The sequence below is a fragment of the Salvia hispanica genome, chromosome 5 (genome assembly GCF_029641045.1).
Source record: "Salvia hispanica isolate PSC_SH4W2 chromosome 5, Shi_PSC_v1, whole genome shotgun sequence".
NCBI lineage: Eukaryota > Viridiplantae > Streptophyta > Magnoliopsida > Lamiales > Lamiaceae > Salvia > Salvia hispanica.
The window spans coordinates 31,153,626-31,170,293 of record NC_142696.1 but is presented as its reverse complement, the minus strand read 5'-3'; the positions used below and the strand labels follow the sequence as shown (position 1 = coordinate 31,170,293).

The 16,668-nt window shown below is 34.7% G+C and overlaps 2 protein-coding genes across 2 annotated transcripts; both read left to right on the top strand.

Moving 5' to 3' along the window:
- Positions 1 to 720: 720 nt before the first annotated feature.
- LOC125191034 (probably inactive leucine-rich repeat receptor-like protein kinase At5g48380) lies at positions 721 to 3,926 on the top strand. The gene is made up of 3 exons (XM_048088496.2): positions 721 to 962; positions 1,511 to 2,413; positions 2,701 to 3,926. Exons 2-3 carry the CDS (start codon positions 1,586 to 1,588, stop codon positions 3,721 to 3,723), a joined length of 1,851 nt encoding a protein of 616 aa, XP_047944453.1. The 5' UTR covers positions 721 to 962; positions 1,511 to 1,585; the 3' UTR covers positions 3,724 to 3,926.
- An 8,161-nt stretch (positions 3,927 to 12,087) lies between these two features.
- LOC125186885 (nuclear transcription factor Y subunit A-4-like) lies at positions 12,088 to 16,053 on the top strand. The gene is made up of 6 exons (XM_048083369.2): positions 12,088 to 12,210; positions 13,522 to 13,739; positions 14,488 to 14,591; positions 14,688 to 14,759; positions 15,154 to 15,318; positions 15,578 to 16,053. Exons 2-6 carry the CDS (start codon positions 13,532 to 13,534, stop codon positions 15,818 to 15,820), a joined length of 792 nt encoding a protein of 263 aa, XP_047939326.1. The 5' UTR covers positions 12,088 to 12,210; positions 13,522 to 13,531; the 3' UTR covers positions 15,821 to 16,053.
- The last annotated feature ends 615 nt before the right edge of the window (positions 16,054 to 16,668 follow it).

The following is a 16,668-nucleotide window of genomic DNA, read 5'->3' as shown; positions in this document are numbered from 1 at the left end:
TTGACTGCAAAATGTCACTCATTTTTTGAATTCAAATTTGGAACATGGAATAATTACAAAAATTCCTCTCACACAAAGGGATAGTGTCGTGTGACTTTTTCCAACTCTATTGGAGAGGAGAGACGACCTCTTGTTGCTAAAATTATTATTGAAACAAAGAGTGATAACAATTTTGTGTCTTCAAATTCATCTTTTCTTTGCCATTCTTATTTGTTAAAAAATGCTGTACATTTTTTTCAATATAAAGTTTTTCTTTCTCTTATATTAATCTATCTCTGCTTTAACTATTTATTTGCATTACTTTTCTAAAAGAAGTGCAAACAATAACTGTCTTAGTAACGTGGGACAGAAGGAGTATAAATCATTTTTATTAATAAAAATAAAAATCATAGTACATTCGTCCATAAAAAACACACTCTCTCTCCCCCATGTTACTCGCACTTTTCTGTTTCGGCCCATCTCAAATTCTTATAATATTTTTATTTTAAGTGAGAATTAGAGTATTTAATTAATATATTAGAATTAATTATATTTATATTCTTTTATTGAGTAATATCTTATTACACTTAAAATATTAATCTAATTACACTAAAAAATTAATTTTAAATTTATAATTTAAAATAAAAGTGTGAATAATGTCGGAAAGAAAAAGACTAGTAGAAATTCGAGTCCTTGTGATCGTTATCTTTGAGTCCAGTCTCCCCTTTTTTTTCTTTTATTTTTTTTCCCTTGTAGTCACACTTGTTCATATCTTAGAGTCCAGTCTTCAGCTCTCTATTTGAGAGTTGCAGTCTTCACTCGAAATTGCCAAATAGCAAAACACATTTAATCAGCAAAAAAGAGGCTAATAAAGAAAGAAAGGAAAAGTGAAAAAAAGAAATGGTGGAAGATTAATAGTTGTCCCATTATACTCTCAAAGTCTTCATTTGGAATAGAAGTTCCAACTTTCACTCTTCCTAAAGGTAACAATTCCATCTCTTGTTTATTGCTTTCTTGGATAGCTTTTGGTTCATATTGTAAACATTTTTTCTTGAAGATTAGGACTGGGTAAAGTCCTTTTCTTTACATTTTGATTTTGTGTAGATTTTGGGTTTTTCCATTTAATTTGTTGAAGTAGATGATTTAGGTAGATATTTGTTATGTGATCGCGCTGATTCCATGAATAGTGGAGTTTTGAAGTTTCTACTTTGTTTCTGTAATTTGTTTTTTCATATTTATGCTTGAAATTTGTTAAGGGTAGTTTCTTTGTCTGTGTTTAGTGTTTAATCTTTTGATTAAACAGAAAGTGTTTTATTATACGCGGTTTTAATGTGAAATTGTAAAGTAAGAGAGAGATGGAGAAAATGCGGGTAAAGTAAGAGAGAGATATTAAAAAAGTGGGTAAAGTACGAGAGACAACGAAAAAGTGGAGAAAGTGTGAGAGAGAAATTTTTCATTTTTAGAAATGAGACTATTTCTAGACATCCCAAAATGACAAAATGAGATTTTTTTTGACCTTTTGATGTTTCAGGAAGTTAAGTAGTATGTACCAGCAATCTTGATTTGAGTTATGTTCTTTGGTCTTTCGACGTTGTAATCAACGAGTATGGTGTCCGGTTTTAGGGCAGCCTCTGCTCTCGTTACTATCGTTGTTTGGTTGCTCGTCCCTTGCCACGCCACTCCCTCTGATATCGAGTGCCTGAAATCGATACGGAGCTCGTTGGAAGACCCTAACAACTACCTAGCATCGTGGATTTTCGACAACAGTTCCCAGAGGTCAATCTGCAAGTTCACCGGGATCGAGTGTTGGCATGAGGATGATGGCATGGTGTTGAATATCCGGCTGTCGGACATGGGCCTCAAGGGTGAGTTCCCACTAGGCATTGCCGGTTGCGCTTCCATGACCGGCCTCGACCTTTCTAGCAACAGCATCCGTGGCAACATCCCGCACAACATCTCTAGTATAATTCACTTCATAACTATACTTGACCTCTCCTCCAACCAGTTATCCGGAGAAATACCTGTCGATATTTCAAACTGCAGCTTTCTCAACGTGCTTAAGCTCGAAAACAACCAGTTGACCGGCCAGATTCCTCCACGGATTGGTCTGCTCGACCGGATCAAGACATTTAGTGTTGCGAAAAACCAGTTGACTGGTCCTATTCCGCAATTTGTGAATGCCAGTTTTCCTGCTGAGAGCTATGAAGGAAATGCAGGTCTGTGTGGGAAGCCCTTGTCTCGCTGTAGTAGTGGTTCGGTGAAATCTCATGCTTCTGCAATCGTTGGAGGAGCGGTTGGTGGCGTGACTGTTGCAGCTCTCGGTTGCGCCATTGGTTTGTTCTTGTATATGCGTAGGATGTCGCGCAGGAAGAAGGAAGAGGATCCTCTCGGCAACAAATGGGCCACGAGCATCAAGGGCGCCAAACGCATCAAGGCGAGTACACTGTGCTTGCTATCTCAAAACCACACACTTATTAATTGTTTCTAAACTCATCAAACTAGAAAGTTAATCCGTTGCTAACTTTCTTAAGTTGCTAACTCAGTATATTTCAAATGTCAACACCAACATTAAATTAATGTGCGTGTCGACATTTTTAATACACTGCGCTTATGACTTAGCAAGTTAAGAAAAGTTAGCATTATAATGCAATCAAACGATGAGCAAAGCTCATGATTTTAGAAGCAATTAACCCCTTCACTTGTGATTGTTTCTGTTTTCAGCTATCAATGTTTGAGAAATCAGTTTCGAAGATGAATTTGAAAGATCTGATGAAGGCCACAAATGACTTCAGCAATGAGAATATTATTTGGTCGGGACGAACAGGCACGGTGTACAAGGCAGTTCTGGAAGACGGGACCTCGCTTATGGTGAAGAGGCTGCAGGACACTCAACACTCGGAGAACGAGTTCGCAGCAGAGATGGCGACGCTAGGAAGCATCAAGCACCGGAACTTGGTTCCCCTGCTTGGCTTTTGCCTTACGAAGAACGAGCGCCTCTTGGTCTATAAGCACATCCCGAACGGCTCCCTTCGCGACATGCTACATCCCGTGAGCGAAGGCGCCAGAGTCATGGATTGGCCTCTCCGTCTCAAGATAGGGATAAAGGCCGCAAAGGGATTTGCGTACCTCCACCACTCGTGCAATCCGCGCATCATCCACCGGAACATCAGCTCGCAGTGCATCTTGCTCGATGCAGACTACGAGCCAAGGATATCCGACTTCGGGCTAGCCAGGCTCATGAATCCCATCGACACGCACCTGAGCACGTTTGTGAATGGTGAATTCGGAGATTTGGGGTACGTTGCTCCTGAATACGCAAGAACGCTGATGGCCACCCCAAAGGGGGACGTCTACAGCTTTGGAGTCGTGCTACTGGAGTTGGTGACGGGCGACAAAGCGACGCACGTGAGCAGAGCCCCGGAGAGCTTCAGGGGCAGCCTGGTCGACTGGATATCGGAACTATCCGCCTCGTCTAGGCTTCATAACGCCATTGATGAATCCTTGGCCGGGAAAGGCTACGACAACGAGCTTTTCCAGTTTCTGAAAATCGCGTGCAGCTGCGTGCTTCCGACGAACCCCAAGGAGAGGCCTACCATGTTTGAGGTGTACCAGCTCCTCCGAGCAGTCGGGCAGCGGTATGATTTCACGACGGAGGACGACATTTTGGTGCCGACCGATGCCGGGGATGCTGATCAGCTTGTGGAACTCATTGTTGCTCGAGATGATGTGCAGAGAAAGGTATAAAAAAGACTGATAGATTGCTTGGAGAAATCAATAATTCACATTTAATTTTTGGTTTTAAAACACTGTTGGTATGTAGAAGAGGTCCATTTTCTGTTGATGTAAGTGTATCTACTTTTATGCAGAACTACTGGAGCCTAATAGCTCGAATTTACTAGGTGAATGAATTGTGTATAGAATAATATCTTCAGTTTCTCGATTGTTTATCGTTTATGTTGAAATTGTCAGCACAAACTCACGTTAATGAATCATGATTCCTCATTGATCATTCGTAGCTAACTCCATACTGTTTTATTGGTTTGAATAAAAAAGGATGCTATAACAAGAATGCTATAAAAAGTGGCAAAACGAGAATTAATCCAATTTAGTTTAACTGCTCCAGATTAATTAATTACTCCCTCCGTCCCCCATAATTTGTCACCATTTGATTCGGCACGGGTTTTAAGAAATGTAATAGAAAGTGGTTTGAAAAAGTTGGTGGCATGTGAGTCCTACTTTTATATATTAGTTTTTTAATAAAATGTGAGTGAGAATGAGTTAGTGGAATATGAGGTTCACTACTAAAAATGGTAAAAGTGAAAGGTGACAAATTTTTAGAGACGGACGAAAAAGGAAATAGGTGACAAATTTTTAGGGATGAAAGGAGTATATTTTTTTTTCTTGTCTTAGTTCTTAAAGAGGACAACTTTAAATATCCATAAATTCTTGATATTGAGAATTTGCTATAAACTAGTAGTAATATTCAGGGCCTGAAATTTAAGTTTCAAAATCAAATTAAGTTGGAAAAAATAATGAAAAAGCTAATGTTGAACAACGGGAGTGTTATATTGCTAACTCAATACCTAATTGCTAATTATAACTAAATAATAGCCATTAGATATTCAAATTAAGGGCCTAGATCATTAACCAAAAAAATATCAATACGATCAACAAAAAACGTCAATAAAGCCATAGGATTAATTCCATAAAATATCAATAGGGGTATTAATGTCAATTAACTACATGTTTAGTTATAACTAACTTTTAAAAGAAATTCCAAAACTTTAAATTCATATAACATATATCAAATTAAAGATAATTTTATAAGGATTCCAACGATATCATATATGCATATGTTCCGACGTCAAAATTTGAAAAAAAATTCAAAAATTTTTCAATTTTTTCGTAAAGCAGAAATGTCAACATACTATATAAAATATGTCAATATAATACATGTAGAATGTCAATATAAGCAATGGGTTAACATTCTTAAAGCATCGTGTTGACATTCTCAAAGCATTGTGTTGATCCGAAACACTATATTGACATTTTCATCTAAAACCCTAATTTGGCGTTTTTTTTAATCTTTTTTTATTTTATTAATAAAAACGAAAATTACACGTGGCAAATTGTAGACCACACGTTTTTTAAAATCCTATGGCCTTAAATTAGTTGTAGTTAGCAATTAAATGATGAGTTAGCAATTGATCACTCCCCTGTTGAACAATTACTACAACTTTAATTTTTCCTCGTCAATTTTTTTTTTATCGATCATTTTAACGTATGGGAAAAGAAAATTGATACAAAGTCTGTTAAATTCTCCAAATCCTTGTCCCACACTTATATAGAGAAGCTAGGATCATCACCAAGCCATCCACACTTATATAGAGAAGCTAGAATCATCACCAAGCGGATGTGGGACAACTTTTAAGGGGTGAGTGGGCTGTGGGCCCATTTCTAATATGGTATCAGAGCAGGGTTATCCACCCTTATATAGAGAAGCTAGGATCATCACCAAGCCGATGTGGGACAACTTTTAAGGGGTGAGTGAGCTCATTTCTAATATGGTATCAGAGTAGGATTATCCACACTTATATAGAGAAGCTATGGTCTAAGCCGATGTGGGACAAAGATTTGGAGAATTTAACAATGTCAAAGTTCATGAACGTATTATTAGTGTTGTAGAATGGTAATAGCAGAAGAAAGGAACGAAACTGAAACAAGAATGTAAACGACACAAGATCTTTATGTGGTTCTTTAATACCTATGTCCACGGGAAAACAAGATGAATTCTATTATCTCATCAAAGATTAACGACAAATGTAAACTGAAAAATGAAGAAAACTCTTTGAACTCTCACAATCTAATCACAAGATTGATACATGAATTCCCGTTTCTAGAATAGAATTCCAGTCCCCTTGCTACCTTTTACTCCCACCATCTCTCGATAAGAGTCCTATTTGATTTTGGCATATGTTTTAAGCAATACTTTAATTACTTTTTGTCTTTACCCCTCTTTTATTTTATAATTTTGTATTAAAATTTGTGCCAAACTCAAAATGTATATTCTTTGAGAACGGAGGAGTATAAAAATAGAAAATAACATTAGGAATGGACATGCTTCTACTGACTACACGCTTCCAAGTGTAACTTATCAATACAATAATTTTGGCCTTATGTTATTTAAAAAAGTCTACCCACTTAAATTTTACTATCAAATTGGCCTTAAATTTGATAAAATTCTCGAGACATGTTCCAGTCCTCAGTTGATGGAACAATAATTTTAAGTGAATAGATCATTTTTTGAAGATAAGCTTGAGATTAATACTTACTCCTATTACAGATAAGCTAGTAGTAGTAGTTTTTTATTTTGATCTCCAAAATCAACGTAAAATAATTGTGCAAATTTTCATCAAATTCAACTCAATTAGTAGTATTTTCACATTGATTAAATCTCGGCTACCTAAACTAAGATATGATTTCTAATTAAAATAAGTCGACTTTTACTATAAACAAGAGCTTTGTACATCTTTCTTCGTCGGGAGAGGATAGTATATTCTCTTAATTTGTAAAACCTTTAACAAAAGTAACATTAATTCAGTGGTAGCAGTTGTTAGAATGTTGTGTAATAGTTGTATTTTTGCTAACAAGTGACATTAGCACCTCCAACTCCTAATTAAACTTTAATAAATAGTTTAACCTTATGTGTTTGTTGCATTTTTGAGCCGGTCACAGTGCTTACATTAGCAAACACATATATTAACAAAAAGTAGTATTAGGCTTATCCTTTTTGAAAAATTTCAACTATTTATTTGGATATCACCCTCCTAATTTTTTTCCACTAATATCACAAAAATTGAGTCGAGAGAATCATGGGAGTTCATGAAGGGGATTTCAAGGGCAAAGATAATGCAGCTTGTTTGACGCCCAAAGGTAAAAAATTCAAGATTCCGAAAACCCTAATTTGTCCACCTGCTCCGAAGAAGAGAAGGTTGAAAGGAAGGTGCTCGTCAACACAACGACATATTAAGTTTTTCGCTCCTCCTGAACTAGAGGCCTTTTTCTCGTGCTCATCTACAAATAATGTCTAGATCTAACCAAATAATGTGTTCTTTTTGGTATGCATAGTTTAAATTTTTCACTCGTGTTATCCATTGTAATTTTTTTTTATATTGTGGATTAGGTTGTGACTTGTGAGCTCGTTTTATGTCCATCAATGTATATATTTTGAGTGTGGATTTAATTGATTTGATTGAAATATAACTTGGTATGGTACCAATAATAATTCCCACTACTGTCCCATATATGTTTCTTACCTTGTTTTTTCCTTTATTGAGATCATATATATAAAATTCTTTTTTTTTTCAGAATCACTAAACTTACTTAATATATCAAGCTAATTCTGTTTATATCTATTTGTAGCATCACATGTAACTAGACACCAAATTTCAACCACTACATCAAAAAATGGAAGGATAACAAGGAACGAATTTTTAAAACACGAAGGTCATTTTAAGGACGTTTTGGTTCATTCCATCATACGGAGATCATTTTAAGATCGTTTTAGTTCATTTTAAATCAATCATAAGGGTGTATGAACTAAAAAATGACCTCTGTTTTTTTAAATTCTAATATTCTAAATGAACTAAAATGGTTGAAAATTGACATTTGTGTTATCCAAAAATGACGTCTATACTTTTAAAATTCAAATTTTCTAAAAAATGAACTAAAAAACCCATAAATGACCTTCTTGTTTTCAAAATTCAAAATATTAAAATTCAATCTCATCTTTTTTATTTTTATCTAGTAATTAAAATTTGATAAGTTATGCACTGAAAGGATGGTGGTTCTATTCACACTACGCTTGATAATATATTTTAACAATATTATAAATCATAAGGTATCCAAATTGATTACTTGTTCAAAATACACTATGAATGTCCACTTATTTATATATAACTTATATTTACATATTACTTTAGTGGGATGTAATCAATTGCTAACTAATTACCAATCCCAAATTAAGACCAATTTTCAATCATTAGATTAGAAGATCTTGTAGTTAATATAATGCCAAGTGTAATATATTTTAAATTTAAATAATTATTAATTAAATTAAAAGGGTATTAATGTCAAATCCTATATGTAGTAATTATAACTAACTACTTTCTCTCTCCTCAAAATCATCTCAAATCTTTAAATTTACGTAACTCTCTCAATTTAAATTATTTTTTCGCAAAAATATAGCAAATTAAAGATAATTTAATAAGGATTCCAACGAGATCTCAATTGCATATATTCCGACGATGTTCGGGTGATGAAATTTGATAAATTATATTTCAATTTTCGTACATGTTGATAAGCAGCTATTTTCAACAAATGCAACAAAAAATCTCAATATATTGTAGGCAAAATCTCAATATTATGCATGTCCAATCTCAATAAAAATGTGTTGATATTTTCTTGTCCTTGTGTTGATATTCTAATGTCATATTGTTGATATTTGTAATACACAATGTTGATATAAAAAAAACACTCATGAAAATTATCATATGATAACATAATGACGATATTACCCTTTTGTTGATATTTTATCTACTATTTATTGAGATTTTGTGAGCTTTAATCTCATCCACTCATTTTAAAATTCAAGGATGAAAATTTAATCTTAATTTTGAATTAGGGTGCTAAAAGTATTAGAATAGGACCCTTACTTTAGTTATTCTAACTAGAAGAAACAATTGTCAAGCTTACTGGATGAAATGGGCTTAATGGGCTAGAGGGCAGGATCTGGGCCACACACAAAGCCCAAGAATATGCAATTTGAAAATAAAATGAGCTTATTTTATCAATTTTCTCTACCTCTCTATTACTTTTTACCGATTGATATCTTTTATTTTACCAATTTTACATTAAAATTTATATTATTTTAAAAATTTATATTATCTTTTATTTTACCAATTTTACATTAAAATTTATATTATTTTAAAAATTTATATTTTTTATAGATGAGGTGATATTTTGTTATTTTAAAAAATAAGATTAACAATCAGTGCATCACATTTTTATTAAGTTAAATCACCAAATAAATAAGACTGTAGAGACTCATCTTTCAGAAATGTTCCCAATTTATAATAACAAGAAATAAAAATGTAACAGATAAAACTATAAGTGATAGTTCAGTTTTAAAGGAGTTATTATAATGATATAATTTAAAGAGTAAAGTTAAAATTGATTCTGAACATATGGTCATTTTATGTTTTTGGTCATAAATATTATCTTTTGAATTTTTGGTCTTGAACATATGGAAATTTGATCATTTTTATCCTCCGTTCGTGAAAAACTAACGGGCAACGAATTTAATCCCGATTTTGTCAAATTAAATTTTTAATTCTAATTTTTTTCTCCCTAATTAATTTCCTAATTATTTTAATTTAGTCAAAATAATTAATTCCCTAATCGGATGAGTAGAGGACGGCGGCGGGATAGGACTCTTTTACTGTCGCGGTAGTGGTGGTGGTGATTGGAGACCTAAATTGGAGCATGGAGAGGAATTCAGGGGGATCGAGGAGGATAACTGGGAGATTTGGCGGGGGATTTTGTGAGCTGAGCTGGATTTGCTGCGCGAGCGGGTTGGAAGGGGAGATTGCGATGCCGAGGGAGAGGAGGGAGAAGTAGAGGATGGGGATATGAAACGAGGGCGGGGAGAGGACAAAAGCGACGTCGTTTTTGGAGATGAGTGAAGTGAGGGAGGTGACGCGCTGGAGGAAGGCGGTCGCCGGAGTCGGCGTCGATGAGGAATGCATGGAGAGGGGGGATGAGGGCGAAGGGAAGGAGGCTTTGGTAGATTTTGGTTGTGGTGCAGTAGCCGGTTTTGGGGTCGGTGGAGTGGGTGGAGTGAGTTACCGCCATGGAAATCAGAGGCGATTGTTGCTGCTGGAGATTGAGGCCGAGGAAGGAGTAAAAAAACAATTATTTAGGTTAACTTTTCTTTTTATTTTTTCATATTATTTATTAAAATAATTAGAGAATTAATTAGGGAGTAAAAAATCAGAATTAAAAATTTAATTTGGGTAAAATCGGGATTAAATCCATTGACTGTTACTTCCTCCGTCCCCTATTAGGAGTCACTCTTTGACCGGGCACGGATTTTAAGAAATGTAAAGAAAAGTTGGTTGAAAAAGTTAGTGGAATGTGAGACCCATTTTTTTATATTGGTTTTATAATAAAATGTGAGTGAGTTGAGTTAGTGGAATGGAGACATACTTATTATTTATGGTGAAAATGAAGTGTGACTCTTAATTGGGGATGGACCGAAATGGAAAAGTGTGACTCTTAATAGAGAACGGAGAGAGTAGTTTTTAACGAAAATATTGACGGAGGGCTAAAATAATCAAATTTCCATATATTCAGGACCAAAGAATCCAAAAGATAATATTTAGGACCAAAAATATAAAATCATCGTACGTCGAACAATTTTAGCCATTTAACTCCAATTTAAATAAAATTAGAATTATGTAGTATAAAAACAGTAAATCGGGATCAAGAAAGAAAAGGAAGAATATAAGAAAAAAGTGAAAAATAGATAATTAGTTGACGGTTGGGTGTCGCCGTCAAACAGTGCATGTGTGTTTGGGAGAATAAAGGGGATCCGATTTTGATCCAGAAAATGCCACCTAACGCCTGGACAGATAACGGCGTTTAACGGTTGAGTCATGCCACACGTGGCCGTCGGAGGGGGGTGTAGTACGAGCGGGCCCCACCATCTTTGGAAAATGGCGAGACACGTAGCAACCGAGATGTGGACTCAATCATTGGCGTTTAATTATTGGTGCACTGCCTTTTTCTCCTCACCATTTTGCCCCTACCTTCTTTCTCACTCCTTTAAAAATTTTCTATATTAGACAATACTTTTGCATAGTATGTTATTATTACTTTTTGAAATAATATAACTAACATAAAGCGCAATGGATAACACAACGAATGAGTCAAATGCAAGATAAATGATTCTTCCATCAAACCCACTAACTTATTCGCGGACTCTTATTCGTAATAATGAACCGGTACTCTTATTTGCGGACGGACTAAAATGAAAAAACGAGACTCCTATTTGCGGACAGAGGAAGTATATATAAGTGAGACTCATTTTCACTAATTTATTCAACCCATTTTCTTTACATTTTTTAAAAATTTTGTCCAAACAAAAAGGACTTCTATTGTGGACGGACGGAGTACTTAATTTTATAGTGGAATGTGACTATGTGAGTGTGATCTGAGTTAGTGGAGTATATGAGCATTTTACTAAATTCTACAAAGCGAAAATGTGTCTTTAAATAGAACAAGACAATCCAAAAGAATAAAACGTGTAGATTTTGACGGACGGAGAGAATAAAAATTATGTCAATTGCTTACCGATAGCTTAGGCCATTGGCAAAGAATGGGATGCATAAATTCATTTATTGAGCATGTATTAGTGTACTCTATCAATATCGTGAGTCGTTGAACACAATGACGATCTACATAGAGATAATAAGGGGTTAAGTCCGTACAAATTTATTTTTTCATTTAAAAATATCATCGAATTTTCCATAATTCATATTAGTCATTGTACAAAAGCCTTTGTCATTGCAATAAAACATTGGGTAGTTACATTCTCAAAATTTTGAATTGAATTTTAGCTCCTAACAAAACAAATTTCAAGGCCCGCCTCTGTGAACACATTGCAACTTATGAGAGTACAACTCCTAAATTTTATAAAATTGAAGTGCTCAATTATTTGGATGCCCTTAATTTGAAACTATCTGCAAGCCAAGATTTTTTTGCTTTCTGCAAAAAATATCGGTACCAAGTCCAAGTATGATTAGGGGTATTTAGGTAAGCAAAGTAAATTAAAAACATTGACTTGCCATTTATAGAATGGAAAATAAAAAAGGACAGGGACGTCATTTTTGGCAAGAGACGAGGCTGCTTCCGTCAAACCAAACAGCCCATTATTTTATTTTTATTAAATAAAGAAAATCACTTTCATCCGATGTTGTCTTCATGAGATGAGAATTTTGAGCACTTTCTCATCATCAAAAGGGCCACGCAACCCCCCCTCCCCTTACCCACCCACCCCCACAATAAAGGAAAAATACAAATGCATGTAGCATATATTCAGCCTCCATTCCAGGAAGAGTGAGATTCAACCTCTTTCATTTGCATGAACACCTCTGTCACTGACTCACTGCAGTAAGTTTATTTCCTCTTTATTTTGTTGGTTTAATCAGTTAGCGGTTGAATTTGGTGTGTCTTATTTTTTTTCCATTTATTTACCTGTTATGTATGTATGATGTTGATTTTATTGGCTAGATGTGGTTATATTGTGGTTTTGCTTAAAAAGGAAATTTTGATAAGATTTTATATGGCTGTGTTTGTGTGTGTGAGAGAGAGGAGGAGTGCACACTTCTAAATTTTTGATGAATTATTTTTATTCAAAAGTTTTGATTATTTACTGTTTTATAATTCTTGATGGAGAGACAAAAATTTGATGTTGCTAATGTTAGAAATTAGTAGTTGATAGTATATTTTTTCGATTTCTTGTTAATTATCTTGATTCAAAGGTCAGATTTTGGCTTGATTCAATTATTGAAAAGTATGAATTAAGTTTATAGGGTGAAGATTATTTGACTTTTCAAGTATCAGATTCAGATTCAACTAAAATGCATTCATTTTCAAGCCATTCTTAATCTTTAAATCTCCATGTAATTAAGTAATTTAAACAGTAATCAGCTAACGGTTTTTTTAATCATTAATTGATAAATACAAAACATCAACTGATTCCTCAGATTGAGAATATATGTGATGAAGTTTCCTTGGCAAAAGTGTTCAATAGTTAGTAAATGAGGAAGTTGAGTGAAATGAATACACATTAGAATTTTGAGGATAGAGTGAATGCCTCTTGAAATGTTATTTTACAAAGAGCCAGGAGTCTGATTAGAGTCGAATGGAATAATGGTTGGAAGGAGGTGCGTAAGCCGTAAGCAATGTGGTTCGATTCATTCTTGAAAAGTACTTTATATGATTCAATTCACTCAATATAATTTGAATTTAGTTTCATTAATTACATCAAGTCTGTAGCCCCAAAATCAAAGATGATGTAACAACATTGGTAATTATCTTCCTTTTCTTTTATCACTATCCCAGCCCCATATCTTGTTCCCTTTGAATTCGTTGCTACGGTGCAGCCATTTTGCGAGTTCGTGAGATGTCAATAGGAACTCAAGCTTGCTGATTTATTTGTTTAACAACTTGTTTGTGATTTGATTGTTGGTTATGGATTTGAACATATTGGATTTGGTACTTGACTATGATTTATTTCAATGCTAATTAACAATCAACATTTTTAACATAAGCTCATACAAACTGAGTAGTACTCCATTATTTATGCATTTATAATGTAACATGTACACCAATGACTTATTTATTAAGTACTTAAATGGATTCACTAGTCTTCATATTTCGGTTATATGCTTTTGATCGGTCATGACCATTTGTTTGTAGGTAGGTAAGTATGCAACAGCATCGAGGCAAAAGAGAGCAGTGCGAATTTGATACAAAAGGCTATAATAATTGGCTTGAAGCCGGTTCACAAGGTTGGCATTATGGTGCCGGGGACAATTATGCATCCGCGAATGTTCTATCAAGAAGCCCACTGAGTATGACACCTCCAAATCTGCACAGCCAGTTCAGAGGACAAATTTCTGAATTGCCGAATTCAGGTTCCATTTTATTGTTCGAGTGTTTTTCTCAAAGTTCTGTTAGTATCCTCTATGATCGATCAATCATCCAATGAGATTATGGAATCATCTTGTGGTGTTCTTGAAGTTGGAATTTGAACGAGATGTACGTTTCAAGTAGCAAAAGAAAACAAATAAGAACTTCCTCGAAGTCTTGGGGAAGTTTTCCACTTAGAATTTTATGAAGTTGATGCGTAATTTTTATGGGATGTGATTCCAAAATTGCTCAAGTTTAGTCCAAATGTATTCTCTCCACAATATTTGCGTGTCGAAGGAATGACTTTATGTTGAAAATTGATGTATTAATACTTAGTCCAATGCTATTTTCCTGAGCCCGTATTAATTAGGAGTATAAAACATTCAGGATATCGCTTTCTTCAATTTGGTACTATCCTCTAAGAGAAGAGCGAGATGCTTTTGCGTATAGGTGTGTTGATTAAACAAATTCTGTTTCATTTGTTAGTGGAAGTGAAAAGCTCTTAATTTGTTAGTGAAGCACCTTTTAGTTCAAAGGTGAAAGGAAAATGAGAATACGATCATAGGACACTAAGTAGACTCGCTATCTTAGCAAGCAGACATTACTACCATCATGGATTTTTTGAAATATCAGCAACAAGGCGAGAGGCGTTGACTACCTGCTGATGTTCTATCAATTCTGAAAATTGCGATAATGTCATAAGCAGTCTCGTTCGTCAATTATTTTGTGAAAGTAACAAAGTATGTTGCTCAGTGTGCAACCAGGAGCAGGGAAAGGCTGCACCACCGGCAGTGCCTTCAACAATAGGTGAATACATTGTACATGGAAATCAAAGAGATCACGGTGGTAGCTCAAAAGTGAGTGCATTCTGTTGTTTTTTTACTTGAATTTCTTACTTTAAATGAATTTCTATTTCAAATATTTATCGATTAAATTGCATAATTGGATTTCAGGTAATCTCTACATACTCTTACCTCGAACCAGAGTTGAGGGATAATATGCAAGCGCGTGGGCGGCAAGAGTTGGTATATGGCTTACTGCTACTTTTCTGCACTTAACGCGCTAAAACTATTAGGTCATAATGGGATTAGGTAAAATTCACACTACGCTCGAGGTGAATACACCAATTTTGACTCTCTAAACTTATCTGTCTTCTCAATCATGGTTGAATTGTGCATATCGTGTTCCCTTATGACATGTCTAATATTTTGGCCAACCTTATAATCTTCGACTTTTCAACAAAATGCGTATGTGATTAACTCCAATGGTCGTTTGAGAAAAACCGAGTTTGTAAATTGTCACTTGAATGGTGCAACTGATTACTTAGAAAACCCTAAAGAAATCACAACTTATGTTTGTAACTTAATAAATTCGTCGCCATTTACTCTGTAGCTATGACTAATGTGCAATGATATTCAGATATATCCCGATTTACATCCCACGCCTCACTGTGGGACGACTCTGCCCTTTGTGATGCCGGAAGAGCCTGTTTATGTGAATGCGAAACAGTATCATGCGATTCTGAGGCGAAGACAACTGCGAGCGAAAGCTGAAATGGAGAACAAAGCGACGAGAGTCAGGAAGGTAAGTAAGATATATCCATTCTTCAAATTAAATGTTTAGTACCAGACCATTATAAATAAGAGATTCAACTAATTTGGTAGGAAAAGTTGATGTTAGGCCTATTGATGGACCAAATTAAATTTATAAAATATTAGGCCATTTTTTTAATAAAAAACACGCGGTGTGGCGGGGGGGTAGGCAGACCCCCAACCCGTGAATAAAATCAAGATTAGGCCTATAATTTATAATAATGCTTGATGTTCCTATCTTTTTTCATCAGCCTTATCTTCATGAGTCGCGCCACCTTCACGCCCTGAGACGAGCGCGAGGATGCGGGGGTCGATTCATCAACACAAAGAAGTCCAATGGTGGTAACCATGAGGAGGGGAGTAGCACGGGTGACTCTACTCCGGTGCCATCACCAGAGTCCGATTACGGACTAGGCCAACCGGCGAAGAGGCGTGAGCAATATTCTCATCACGACGGTGCAACATTCTTCCAGTGGGCATGCCAATCGAAATGAAATAGTATGAGTTTTGAATGGGGAGAAATTTGTCCAGTATTATATGCAGGTGTGTAAATTATTGAGTGATTTGATGTGAAATTTTTGGTTGTGATGCCAATTAAGCTAGAGAATATACAGAGTTGAATGTATACATGACATATATATAGCTCTCCCTTCCTTTGTATAGAAGCTGATGTTTTATACATGATGATTCTCTTGGAATGAGATTTCATATATGTTTGGGCGTTGCAGATTTTTATTTGTTGGATAATAACAAGAGGGGAGGGGCTAAGCCCCTATCAGATTTTTATTTTTGAAATTTTCTACTTCTAAATATGTTAAAATTTTCTAAATATAACTTTAGCCCTTTCAAAATATCATAAGCAAACTATAAAAATACATAAATGTTTAAAATATTTAGAACTAGATAATTTCATGAAAAGAAAATTTATCTTGATATTTATAATCGATTGTGAGTAGAAATGTTTTGTAATATGTAGTTTGTATATTGAAAATGAAAATAAATAAATACAATTTTAATTATGGACGTTCCAAAAATAATCTTTAATTCATTGATTCTTTTATTTTTCAGGGTTAGGCACAGTGGAAAAGTCAAAATTCTTTTTTTGCATTTATTTCATGATTAAGTACTTTTTTCGAGGTTGGGCACGGCAGAATAGTCAAAATTCCTTTTGTGTTTATTTCAGGATTAAATACCTGAACTCCTACAAGGAAGAAATCATGAAAGTCCTATAAGGGTGAATTTTACAGGAATATCTTGTTTGTATGGTATTACTATTTTTTCCGGCCATCAAATGTTATTCACATTTGCCATTTTTCATTTACAAAATATTTTCTATTTGTTT

What these genes read in the sequence shown, in the direction of transcription:
- LOC125186885 (XM_048083369.2), top strand. Translation starts at nt 13,532, where the DNA reads ATGCAACAGCATCGAGGCAAAAGAGAGCAGTGCGAATTTGATACAAAA. An exon ending in TTCTGAATTGCCGAATTCAG is followed by an intron (nt 13,740 to 14,487) that starts GTTCCATTTTAT and finishes TATGTTGCTCAG; the next exon opens with TGTGCAACCAGGAGCAGGGA. An exon ending in AAGCGACGAGAGTCAGGAAG is followed by an intron (nt 15,319 to 15,577) that starts GTAAGTAAGATA and finishes TTTTTTCATCAG; the next exon opens with CCTTATCTTCATGAGTCGCG.
- LOC125191034 (XM_048088496.2), top strand. Translation starts at nt 1,586, where the DNA reads ATGGTGTCCGGTTTTAGGGCAGCCTCTGCTCTCGTTACTATCGTTGTT. An exon ending in AGGGCGCCAAACGCATCAAG is followed by an intron (nt 2,414 to 2,700) that starts GCGAGTACACTG and finishes TTCTGTTTTCAG; the next exon opens with CTATCAATGTTTGAGAAATC.